We start from the raw sequence: 13769 nt of genomic DNA on the forward strand, positions 1-13769 counted from the left end.
GGAAGATAGTATATGTGCAGTCCCACTTTGTGCTCTGCCAGTCCTTAATATCCCTCTAGGAAAAATCCAAACGAGCGATTTCACAAGAACTACATTAAGGTTTTGGACTACCAAAGGTGCTGTGGGCCCTTTTAGAATGGGATTTTTGCAAGATTTCACCCTTTTGCACATAGATGCAGGTTTATATGAGCTTCATATCAGTGTAAGCCCTAAATCATCTGAACAGCTGAAAACAGGATTTGACCTCAGTAACACAGATTGTTTTGCTACTTACAATTAATGAAAAAACAAAACAATAAAAAATGTTACTGCAAGAGAAAATCATTTAATTTGTTTTGAATTAAATGGAAAGCTCAATAGATCTACGCATAGACCAGTTATCCATGCACTTACTTACCATTGTAAAATATTTTGCTATAACTCTGTTAACCTCTGTCTTTCTGGGCACGAAGTGACATTTTGACTCCTTCCTCGCTTAAAGTTTTAAAATGAAAATCAGGATGGTAGCAATTCAACTTTCAAGAAATTTAAGAAAAACTGTTTCAAAGAGAACCGACTATGTCCTTGACAAGTTTATCGGATACATTACTTATCCGTGCATCATTAGCAAGCAGGCCAGAAAAATTTGGACATTTGTGGAAGGATCTGTTTTAAATGAGAATGAGTTACTCTCTTATATTTTTAGGTAGGTTACAGCTTTCTGTGTTATTTTGGGTTGAAGAGGTAGTAGACACATTAAAAGTGTCCAAATCATTACTTTGGTCCCATATGAAGTCAAGAGGGGATTCATGAATAACCTTTAATTGCAACTGAAAGTCAACAATAAACATCCAAGGGTTCAATAAATAACTGATCTTAAAAGGTTTTGGTGAACAAATGGAAAGATGAAATTTATTTTGCATATGTAGACCCAGGTTTAAATTATAAGGATAAACAGGCTGAAGGATAGTGGGAGGAAAATGTCTGCAGCTATTTATTTCAGTCATAGATCATAGTCACATGTATGCTTTTCAGGGCAAACTTATTTATAAGTCATAGCTGGTAAATAATAAAAACGGATAAGTGAAAATTACTATCTTCTCAGTTTCTTATGTCTCTTAGGATTCTTCTTCTTGTTCCTTCTTCTTGTTCCTTATGTAGAGCAACCTTAGCATCACTAAACCCGCTAACTGCAAATTGCCCTGAAGATTTTATTAATAGATTATTTAAATTGGCAGAGAAGAAGTTTTTTTTTTTTTTTTTTATCAAACTCATTTTAGTTTTCTGTCTTACGGGTTTTGTAACCCTATATTTAGCTACAAAAGGGTTCTTCTCAGTAATTAATAGAAAAGTATTATTGCTTAGCATTAAAGCAAGCCAATGCTTCTTAAATTTACTGCTATTTTGACTGCTAAGGTGTAATGGAAGCACCGGTTGCTTTGATAGCGGCCTTCAGGTCATCTGCATTGTTGCGTCTGGTGTCTCTCATCTTCCTGTTGACAATGCTCCATAGATTTTCTATGGGGTTCAGGCTAGGCGAATTTGCTGTCCAATCCAGTACAGTAACACCATGGTCACTAAGGCACCTTTTGGTACCTTTGACAGTGTGAGTGTCACTGCATCAATTGACTGTGCTGGCACGACATACCATTGTACCACTTTTGAGTTGTGGTTACAGGCCGCACAGCATCATTCCAAGGGCTGCCAATGGCCTGTGGACCGCATTTTGGGTACCCCTGGTTGAGAAGGTTAGGTTTTTATGTGCAACCAAAGGGATAAAAGCTGTGAATGGCAGAAATGTGACTTCTCTTCTCTGGAGATACTGTAAATTGAATAGATTAGGTCTATTTAGTCAGTTATTAGATAAAGTAGCGAAAAACCCTCACCAGATTTTGTGCATTAATCTTGAAAAAAACAATTGATTCACGTGTTGTAACCACCTAAATAAAATGATACAACCGGATTTAAACAATAGCTTTATGTATGAACTTTTTAAACATCCTTCTGGAGCAAAGAAACCTCTGTCCCTTTGTTTCTGCAGTCTTACTGTTGAGTCAGCTTTTGCTTGTCTTCTGAGATCTCATTATCAGCACACACTGCTGTTTAACAGTAACCTCAGATGCTATTTGAGCGCTTTCCTATAAATAACAATCCACATTTTCAGTCCTACTTCATGTGTTTCAAAGTTTAAGCTCCAGTTAACTTTTCCTTGACATCATAAACTAAGGCTTGCTGCTTCCAATTTGTGTTGAATATTTACACGATTATGGCTTTTTGTGTTTTTAGGTTCAGCTAAGTTCAGGAAGATTGCATCTGTTCGTGACTCATGTGCACAGGCAGGTTCACGTGGTGTTTGAACCCTATTTAAAAAATAAACATTGTTCATAATAACTTAGTATTAAAATGGATTTTTGTCATGTTTTCTGTAAATAAACATTTTCCACCCATTAAAGCTTGAGAGGCCCTGATGAGAGTTTGGGGCTGATTTCTTTTGACCTGCCAGTGCTGATTTTGAACTGATTTTGAACTTATGATTTATCTTTAGGTGTGATATTATGAGTAGGTATAAGAACAGCATTCAGAATATTACGACATTAGTCAATTATATTAGCAATACCACAGCTTGCATTAATAAGTGTAAACAGTAGTCTATTCTGTTCAGCTTTTCTATCTACTCAAAGTCTTGCTCTCTCTTGCTTTTTCATAGCCTGAATGAATTGCAGACTTATTTTGACATGTTATAGGAAACAGTTTTCCTTATACATATCTTCTTCCATCTGTGTGATTGCTTTGACCTCATTTTTTAAATACCTACTGCAACGTATCAAAGTATCTTTGACTTCAGCATCCACTCTAAAGAATTATGTTGCTGGTGCAACCCGATAACGTTGGATACGGCACACTCACTGATCAGAGCAGGTTCATGAGTTTACAACCACCCAATCACAGATTTAGGACACTTAAGCTTTAAATTGCCTGATTCTTGCAAATTCTGTAATATAGTCTTGACTGTGTAGACATATTTCCCAGCATTTCAGCCGCTTTTCAGTTCAAAAGAACATTACAAACTGGACAAAATTCACTACATAAATCTACTGTTTTTCATAGTCAAGTAAGAGTTGTTGTCAAGACCGTCTGCAGTAGCTTCTTCCCTATGTCCATCAAGCTAGCTGGTTAATTTCGATATTGTTCCCTCTCCAGTGTGTTCAGTTACTAAATGTTTGCTTTTCTGACTCTTTTTGCTAAAAAAAAAAAAAAGATAAGCCAGAAGAAGCTGAAGAAATTTGAGAAGGAGTACCACACCATACGGGAGCAGCAGGAGCAACAAGAAGCCCCCATTGAGAGATATGAGGTAGAAGTACACACAGAGCAGAGAAAGCATGTACCGTTATTTCAGAAAAAAACTCAATGATGTCTTCTTTCATATTGAAACTTGAGTATGTCTAACCTATAACATAAAAATTGCAAGGTAAATGGTGTACAATATTGATATCAGTGTTAAAAAAGTCGTTGAATGTTTGTACGTTTTAAGAGTTCTTTTTTTTAACTCAACCACTAAGGTAACTTTTTGTCTTTGTATGTGATTTATAATATAATTTTAAAATACAATGTAATGTGTTTTTATCATACAAGGTATATTAGACAAATTAAATAAAGTAGAGTATTTAAATGTTGTTTCTAATACGAACCAACTAAAAAAGTGGGAAAAGATTCTGCTGATGTAGAAAACATGATCCTGTCTTCCATTTGTCCATCCCTGCTTATCAGCTATATGTCAGCTTTCAGTTTAGCTGTCTGTTGTTAATGATATACAAACAAGTTATGTTTCAGTTTAGTTTCCTCGTCCACTACATTTAAACTCTTACCGGAGCTCAGTAAATCATTACAGTTATTTAGAAAGAACTGAGCCAGAAATAGTAGACTAAACATTCATATAAAACTCTTTATGATTAACTTGTTTTCCCTCTGCTGCTGTCTCTTCACTTTTACTTCCTCTTTCTTTAATGGTTCTTCCTTTCTCTGTGTGTTCTCTTCTGTTTCACTGTTCTGCTCCTTGGTGTTTTTATTATTTCTCTCCTTTTTCTTCATATTCTTTTTTTTTTTTTTGGTCTCTTTTTTTCTCCCTCTCCATCCTGTGTCCAGCGGGAGAATCGTCGTTTGCAAGAGGCCAACATGCGTTTGGAACAGGAGAATGATGACCTGGCACACGAGTTAGTTAGCAGCAAGATAGCCCTTCGTAAAGACCTGGACAATGTAAGCCACCAGAACAGTGTGTGTAATGTGATGTGTCCTACTTAGGAAAGGTAATACATTTGTGGCAGATTCAAAGCAGAAGCTATGCCTCTATTTTTGGTCTAAAAACCTGCATGCAATATTATGTTCTCTAATATCTCTGAAGCCCTTTAAGATGCAGGTTGCAGATTTATGTGCAGGCATTTTGTTGACCTACCTTTTTAAAATAGAACAGGTAAAAATGAAGGTACGACGAGACAAACTTTCAACAACCTTTTCAGCATTGTGCTCTTTTGTCTCTTCTTGTATGTTTTTGTTTGCGTCAGGCTGAAGAAAAGGCAGACGCTCTGAATAAAGAGTTGCTGCTGACCAAACAAAAGTTGATTGACTCTGAAGATGAGAAAAGACGGCTGGAAGAAGAGTCTGCACAGGTTAGAGCAAAGCTACAAGGCTTCTCTTTCTTAAACTTGTTTAAGAAAACCTGTAAAGAGTTTAAATGATGCTTAAAGTAACCTGTTACATATGAGGACAAAATTGTTGGTATCCCTCGGTTAATGAAAGAAAAACCCACAATGGTCACAGAAATAACTTGAATCTGACAAAGGTAATAATGAATAAAACTTCTATGAAAATGAACAAGTGAAGTCAGACATTGCTTTTCAAACATGCTTCAACAGAATTATTTAAAAAAATAAACTCTTAAAACAGGCCTGAACAAAAATGATGGTACCCCTGAAAATAATGTGACCAAAGGGACATGTTAAATCAAGGTGTGTCCATTAATTAGCATCACAGGTGTCTACATTCTTGTAATCAGTCAGTGGGCCTATATATAGGGCTACAGGTAGTCGCTGTGCTGTTTGGTGACATGGTGTGTACCACACTTAACATGGACCAGAGGAAAGAGTTGTCTCAGGAGATTAGAAAGAAAATTATAGACAAGCATGTTAAAGGTAAAGGTTATAAGACCATCTCCAAGCAGCTTCATGTTCCTGTGACTACAGATGCACATATTATTCAGAAATGTAAGATCCATGGGACTGTAGCCAACCTCCCTGGACGTGGCCGCAGGAGGAAAATTGATGACAAAACAAAGAGACGGATAATAGGAACGGTAACAAAAGAACCAAGAAAATCTTCTAAAGAGATTAAAGGTGAACTTCAAGCTCAAGGAACATCAGTGTCAGATCGCACCATCCGATGTTGTCTGAGGCAAAGTGGACTTAATGGGAGATGACCAAGGAGACCATTGTTGAAAATAAATTTTAAAAAAGCCAGACTGGAATTTGCCAAACCACATGTTGACAAGCCACAAAGCTTCTGGGAGAATGTCCTTTGGACAGATGAGACAAAAATTGAACTTTTTGGTAAGGCACATCAGCTCTATGTTCACAGATGGAAAAAGGAAGCATATGAAGAAAAGAAGACTGTCCGTACTGTGAAACATGGAGGAGGCTCTGTTATGTTCTGGGGCTGCTTTGCTGCATCTGGGTATAATGAAATCTCAAGTCTATCAAGGGATTCTAGAGAGAAATGTGCTGCCAAGTGTTAGTAAGCTTGGTCTCTGACACAGGTCATGGATCTTGCAACAGAATAATGACCCAAAACACAGCTAAAAACACCCGTGAATGGCTAATAGGAAAACATTGGACTATTCTGAAGTGTCCTTCTATGAGCCTTAATATAAATCCTATTGAGCATCTTTGGAAGGAGCTGAAACATGCCGTCTGGAAAAGGCACATTTAATGAGTTTATTTTTTAACATAATTCTGTTGAAGCATGTTTGAAAAGCAATGTCTGACTTCATTTGTTCATTTTCATAGAAGTTTTATTCCTTATTACTTTTGTCAGATTCAAGTTATTTCTGTGACCACTGTGGGTTTTTCTTTTATTAACCGAGGGCTACCAACAATGTTGTCCACGCGTGTATATTCACAGACTGAGGGGAAGGATACCCACAGTTTCAATTACATTTCTCAGTTAAAGAGATGAATCAGGTTGATTCAGTTTATTTATGTTTTTTTAACACAAATTCACAACACTGTCGAAATTGTCCTTAGGTATGAGGTATGTATCCAGTTATAAAAAATAAATCCAATACAATCCAATCATAATCTGACTCAGAAACAATTATAGTCTAATTCTATCCAAATTATATTACTATACAGTTTAACATTTAATGCTATTTGGGAGTTTTTTGTGTAGGAAAGCCCAGTCAGTGGCATCAAGCCTTGACTTTTCAGCAATTCCTAATCCTATGCAAGCACGTGGGAACAGTGGAAAGGAACCACTCCCTTTTAACAGGAAGAATCCTCTAGTTCAGTTGGAGCTCCCAACTCTGGCAGAAGGTTGAAAGGACAGGAAACTTGGAGGGAAAAGCAAAGACCACATATAGTTAATAATAGCAATATCTGCATCACTGGCTTCATCCAGGAAGGAGACACGGTTCAACGCTGAGACACTGAGCCCGGGTGGAAGAAAAATAAAATCACCCAAAGTTAACTGCAGCAACATTTGCAATAATCTATAAATGAAGAATAGGAGAAAACAGCAGAGAGAGAAAAGTGCTCTTGTTGATTCACAGCTTTTAATGTGGGAAGAATAATTTTTGGTCCTATTCTGGATTTAAGATTTAAAGAGACGAGCTAAAGTTAGAAAAATATTTTCTCTCTTTTAACAAATAAATATTCAGAAAATATCTCTTGATGTCAAAGTTAGAAGGTAAATAGAGAGAAATTTTACTTATAAATAAATTATTGAGAGAGTCAAGACTCTGCAGGTTGTGATCAATACCAGAAACAACATCAGTTGATTTTAAAAGTAAAGCTGTCTATCCTCCAGTCGGCTGTTATCCTTCAGGGGACATTGACCTCAGTTATTTTCTAAATCATTACGCTTTTCCTTACGTAAGTAAGGTAAAAAAAAAAAAATTTCTATTTTCTATCTCTGTCAATTTTTCCAAATATCGACCTTCAGATAGTACAGGCAGTCTGTCTTTATATTCATCATCCCCTTACAGAACATGTTCACTCATTTGTCTCATTTATTATTTAAAGACAAACTTTCCCCAAGATGTAAAATCTATCCACTAAAACACCTTCAAGATTTCCACTTCCATTAGCAATCTTTTCCTGTAAAAACAGTCAGTATTTGATGTACAGGTGCTTCTCAAAATATTAGCATATTGTGATAAAGTTCATTATTTTCCATAATGTCATGATGAAAATTTAACATTCATATATTTTAGATTCATTGCACACTAACTGAAATATTTCAGGTCTTTTATTGTTTTAATACGGATGATTTTGGCATACAGCTCATGAAAACCCAAAATTCCTATCTCACAAAATTAGCATATCATTAAAAGGGTCTCTAAACGAGCTATGAACCTAATCATCTGAATCAACGAGTTAACTCTAAACACCTGCAAAAGATTCCTGAGGCCTTTAAAACTCCCAGCCTGGTTCATCACTCAAAACCCCAATCATGGGTAAGACTGCCGACCTGACTGCTGTCCAGAAGGCCACTATTGACACCCTCAAGCAAGAGGGTAAGACACAGAAAGAAATTTCTGAACGAATAGGCTGTTCCCAGAGTGCTGTATCAAGGCACCTCAGTGGGAAGTCTGTGGGAAGGAAAAAGTGTGGCAGAAAACGCTGCACGAGAAGAGGTGACCGGACCCTAAGGAAGATTGTGGAGAAGGGCCGATTCCAGACCTTGGGGGACCTGCGGAAGCAGTGGACTGAATCTGGAGTAGAAACATCCAGAGCCACCGTGCACAGGCGTGTGCAGGAAATGGGTTACAGGTGCCGCATTCCCCAGGTCAAGCCACTTTTGAACCAGAAACAGCGGCAAAAGCGCCTGACCTGGGCTACAGAGAAGCAGCACTGGACTGTTGCTCAGTGGTCCAAAGTACTTTTTTCGGATGAAAGCTAATTCTGCATGTCATTCAGAAATCAAGGTGCCAGAGTCTGGAGGAAGACTGGGGAGAAGGAAATGCCAAAATGCCAGAAGTCCAGTGTCAAGTACCCACAGTCAGTGATGGTCTGGGGTGCCGTGTCAGCTGCTGGTGTTGGTCCACTGTGTTTTATCAAGGGCAGGGTCAATGCAGCTAGCTATCAGGAGATTTTGGAGCACTTCATGCTTCCATCTGCTGAAAAGCTTTATGGAGATGAAGATTTCATTTTTCAGCACGACCTGGCACCTGCTCACAGTGCCAAAACCACTGGTAAATGGTTTACTGACCATGGTATCACTGTGCTCAATTGGCCTGCCAACTCTCCTGACCTGAACCCCATAGAGAATCTGTGGGATATTGTGAAGAGAACGTTGAGAGACTCAAGACCCAACACTCTGGATGAGCTAAAGGCCTCTATCGAAGCATCCTGGGCCTCCATAAGACCTCAGCAGTGCCACAGGCTGATTGCCTCCATGCCACGCCGCATTGAAGCAGTCATTTCTGCAAAAGGATTCCCGACCAAGTATTGAGTGCATAACTGTACATGATTATTTGAAGGTTGACGTTTTTTGTATTAAAAACACTTTTCTTTTATTGGTCGGATGAAATATGCTAATTTTGTGAGATAGGAATTTTGGGTTTTCATGAGCTGTATGCCAAAATCATCCGTATTAAGACAATAAAAGACCTGAAATATTTCAGTTAGTGTGCAATGAATCTAAAATATATGAATGTTAAATTTTCATCATTACATTATGGAAAATAATGAACTTTATCACAATATGCTAATATTTTGAGAAGCACCTGTATATTTCTGGCTCAGTGAAAAACCGACCGACCTGCGGCCCTCTGTACCTGTTCTCCAAATGTCTTCTGCTATGTTGATTTTGCAGGTGTAAGGCTGAGCGATTTATGTGTTAGAGTGGAGGTCATGCTTAGGGCAGAACGTTGCCACCAACCTGGAGTCTGTCAATACTTTTCTCCATCTTCTTTACATTTTCTGGCAGTCATATGGTCTCTAGGGTCGCTTAATCATTTATGTTTGCGATTTATAATCACCTAACTATGTCTGTGTTTGTGTTTTTTCTTTCCTCAGTTGAAAGAAATGTGCCGAAGGGAGCTTGATAAGTCAGAGTCGGAGATAAAGAAGAACGGTTCTATTATTGGAGAATATAAACAGGTACAAACTTAACCCTAAATATTTTTTTGTGTACATATGCTACTTAAAAGCTAATTTAATCCAGAATGAAGGTCTTATTAATTTAAAAAAATGGATGCTTTCATTATCATATTACTAGAATGTGTCTCTTGTCACAGGGGACTTGAAGAGTTTTAGGGAAGTGAAACAGCCGCTCAGCTTTCGCTCCAGTTTTCTTGAAACATGCTTTGAATATTTGGTGTTTATCTCTTAGTTAAACTCTTTGAAACCTAGCAACGGATGGCTTTATTGCCTCCTAAAATTCAAATCAATACAGATATGACTTTTTAAAATGGAGAAAATTACTAAAATGTATACTGGCACCCACAGCAGGTATGTGCAAAAGTTTGATCTCGAACATTGAAATGTTACTACAAAAGACAAGGAAGTCTCACATCTTGAAAGAATGGCATCAGGAGGTTGAGAGTGTTTTAATATTTGTATATGGTACTTATTAGCATATCTCTAAAAGAAAGCCATTCTAGGAAGTCAGGTGATCTAAAAAAGTACAGCTTCTACAAATGGTTTACTGTTTTTAGATATTTGGTCAACAAACATCCTAAAAATACAGTTTACCTTAACCAGCAATAAAATTAACATCTTGGGTTGTTTGCTGAAGGAGATGTAATATTCCAGTAAGGCCTCAGATGGCAGTATCACTTCTGTTACCAGTTCTCAAAGGCTTATTTGCACACCAGTGTCTTACATTAATATGCTAAGTTAGCCACTGTCCATTTTTGCACCGTGTAAAATCTTAACTGTAACCTAGCAAAGCATTCTTTTCTTTTGACAAACTCATTGGTTTAAAAAAATTACTGTTCTGAATTTCCTCAGTCTGGTTAAACTCCACTTCTGGTTTAAATAAAAAACTTGCACGGCGATCCGCTTCTCTTTTCTTCAGGCTCCATTTTTCACATTTTGCAGAATTAACAGTTGAATTATTGTCAGCAAAACTGTCCTGCAATATGATTTAATTTATGGCGCCGCTTTGTCAAAGTGCCAAGGAGCCAGAAAAACACATGCATTTAAATATCAAATGGCTTCAGGCTGAACTCGGCTGAAGATTGACAGCGATCCCAAGAGGAATAACTCATAATGTTTACCAGCATAGATTGAAATATCTAGAGAGCAGAAGCTGCCAGCAGTTGGCAGTTTTCATATAGCAGTAAGTCAGTGTATGAATGTTTGGCTCTTTTTCATCCTACTTAAATCTCAGAAGAACAACAATATTAAGAAGAAAAGATTTTTAACACAAAGCTCTGCTTGTTTCTTCTTGCCATGTTTTCGTATTTAAACTAGGCCAGAGAGTCATAATCATTAGGATTTCCCTTTATGTTTCACTCAAGCTGCATCCGCAAATCCTTCATGGCTACATTTAACATATTTTACTGTAAAATAAAAGTTACTTTCATCTCTCTTCAGTGTAAATTCTAGATATTGTTTTATAGATCTTTGTGACTTTTCAGATTTAAGGTGGAAATATATTGATACCCTGTGAGCTTTTTCACGTTTGTCATTTTACAACCACAAACTTCTGTGGTTTTATTGTTATTTTATGTCATAGACAAACATAAAGTAGAGCAGAATTGTGAAGGAGAAGGAAATTAATTTATGGTTTGCTGGTTAAAGTTTGGAAAATGTAAGATCCATTTGCAATCATTAACCTTTATATAATAACTCTGATATAATTATAATATAAACCATTGTGTTACTTTATGTCAGTATAAATACAGTCCCTCTGTTCTGTTGTTATAAACGATATTGAATAAACAGCATCATAAAGACCAAAGAACACACCAGATAGGTCAAAGATAACGTTGTAAAGAGGTTCAGAGAAAATTACAGCAGATATTTGTATTCAGCCTCCCTGAAAGAATACATTATAGCACTGGATTTTGCACCAATTACAGCTGCTGGACATCTGGTTGTGTTTCATGTCCAAACCCAGTTAAATTGAACGGAGAGCTTCTGTGAAAAGCTATGTTAAAGTCTTGCGATGCATTTTCAGGTTGGTTTAGGTCTGGACTTTGACTGGGCCAGTCTAACATATGAATATGCTTTGATCTGAAACATTTAATTGTAGTTATGGCTAGATGTTTAGGGCTATTTTTCATAGGAGAGTCTTTTGCAGCCTCCAAAGGTTTTCTTCCTATGTTTAGCTCCATCCACTTTCCCAGCAACTCTGACCAGCTTCCTTGCCCCTCCTGAAGAACATCATCATCACTATATGATGCTGCCACCATGTGATGCCATGAGAATGACGTGTTCAGTCTGATGGGCAGTTACTTTTCCGCCATACGTACCATTTTACATGCGGGCAGAAAACAGTACATTACTTATCTGACCAGAGCACCGCAGGTTTGTTGGAAGGTGACCCTCCACCCTAGGCACTGGACTTGAACTTGATTTCAATGCTTTTGCAAGAGGCTGTAACTTCTTACCCAGTCTAAAGAGCTGCAAGACCACCTATACATATTTTGAAACATAATACTACTTAACAGCAATCAGTTTTTATTCATTTATCAACCTGTGAAGTAATAAATACCCATATTTCCAGATGTAACCAGCCCTCAGCTGAAGCTAGATTTTGATGAATGATCCTGTGAGCATATTTTAAGTTCTATCTGCCAGAATGTCTCTTCAGATCTGTCACTTAATGTTTAAATATAAACTTGTCCAAATCAAGTACTATTACTATCAGTGCAGGGATCTTATGCAACAGTCTATCCACCTGGCCTAGCCTGTGAAGGTACACGGAAGTAGAAGAAAGACCAAATCAGAATCACAGCTTATATTCACCTGAATCTAAAAATAATAGCGGTAACCTCAGATTGACAACAGAAAGCAGTCATAGAGTAGATGGTGTGTGTGTATGTGTGTGCAGTGTGTGAAAGTGGCCTCAGATAGGAATCGTGTAGCCGAGAGCTGTGCTGAGCAGAGCCAACTGTGAAAATGGGGGCTTGTCAGAAATAGTCTGCTTTATGACGGGAAGCAAAAGGGGTTGGGAGATGGAGGAAAGAGAAAATGAAGAGTCTGCTGAAGGGGAAGATGGGGAGAGCAGAGGGAAGATGGCAGCTTTCAGTCTGCTGGGATTGACAGGTTCAGGAATGTCCCAAAATAACCTGCATTGTTTTCCAACCCAGATAACTCAAATTATTCTTCAAATACTATTTTCCTTCTTTCGCTGCTTGTGGTTGCCAAGGTTCTTTTGCAGGATTGGAGCCAAAAACAGCTCTGTGTTTTAATTGGCCCTCCAGCACAAGAGGACAGAGAAGTGCCTGTTTTTGGTGGAGCTAAAAACAGCATCAAGTGGTGCATTGTAGGTTCTTATATAGGAGTGGAGTTTGTTTTGAAACAGTCAGGGAATCCAGGTACTCCTGCCTGTGCCAGGGATTCTGTTGTCATTACATTTAATTAAAATTCTCATAGACCTTAAATTGGTGCACAGCCTTGTCTGAAAGACGGTTAACATTTTTTCTGCTGTTGGTGATAACCTTTATGTAATAACGTTTATCTAAAGAAAATCACATCCATCCATCCATCCATCCATCCATACATACTTTTTTCTGACATCTGTGCACTCATCCATCCATCGATTGTTGCGGCATCCCTCTATTTATCCTTCCGTTTATACTAAACTTTTGCATTTATACTTCAAAAATTTAGTAAAAACAGCTAATAACTCTGAGCATTGGACTTTAGAAAAGCATTGACTTTGACATAGAAAATGTGAACCCTGGAACTCTGGACGAAGTTAGTAAAAATGTTTATTTACATGCTTTATAGATGTGTCACTAAACAAAAAAGGGCTACATGCTAAATATTTACTGCAGGATGGGACAAAATATACAGAAAGATAAATTAAAAGGATTGACAAAGTTCTAGAAAGTAAAATAGGTCTGTCTGCAAATATAAGACTAGCAAAAAAAAAAAAATACAATCCAATATTAATGCAACACAGGTGTGGAAATAATATATATCCATGACACGATAAAAATAAACTAAACTACCCTGTTCATCCAGAATTTAATGAGTGAAATAATCCTGGACAGCTTGCTCACAGATGGTGCGACAAGAGCAGTCCGTGTCTTTAGACTGATAAGTACCTCATCGTACACCGGTTTAAATTCCATCAGGATACATTGTTCCTCCTCACCCTGCCTCTCTCAACCCATCCACTAATTATAGAAAACTAAAGGAGAAAAAACTGTTTTGATCATGAGGCCAGCAGTAAAAGGAAAACACAGAATATCACGATGCAAGCCTGAACTACTCATCCTGAGACGAAAACAAAAACCCCATTAAAGATAAAATTGTCCAGGTTTGAGCTGGAGTGAGGATAACTGTTCAAATGATGAGAAAAAGAGATTGTTTTTGTGAACTGGTTAGAGAGATCGAGGA

The 13769-nt window shown here is 37.6% G+C and overlaps 1 protein-coding gene across 6 annotated transcripts in view; it reads left to right on the forward strand.

The window, feature by feature from the left end:
- Positions 1 to 13769, forward strand: part of LOC124872277 (rab GTPase-activating protein 1) — a 92637-nt gene that overhangs the window by 66398 nt on the left and 12470 nt on the right. For all 6 annotated transcript variants that reach the window (XR_007039238.1, XM_047372065.1, XM_047372068.1 and 3 more), the window contains 4 exons: positions 3239 to 3331; positions 4123 to 4233; positions 4539 to 4643; positions 9267 to 9350. Coding sequence is in view for 5 of the 6 variants with exons in the window: in XM_047372065.1 (XP_047228021.1) it covers positions 3239 to 3331; positions 4123 to 4233; positions 4539 to 4643; positions 9267 to 9350 (393 nt within the window). In the remaining variant the exon portion in view is untranslated. The remainder of the gene's footprint in view (positions 1 to 3238; positions 3332 to 4122; positions 4234 to 4538; positions 4644 to 9266; positions 9351 to 13769) is intronic.

Source organism: Girardinichthys multiradiatus, chromosome 8 (assembly GCF_021462225.1).
Source record: "Girardinichthys multiradiatus isolate DD_20200921_A chromosome 8, DD_fGirMul_XY1, whole genome shotgun sequence".
Classification (NCBI taxonomy): Eukaryota; Metazoa; Chordata; class Actinopteri; order Cyprinodontiformes; family Goodeidae; genus Girardinichthys; species Girardinichthys multiradiatus.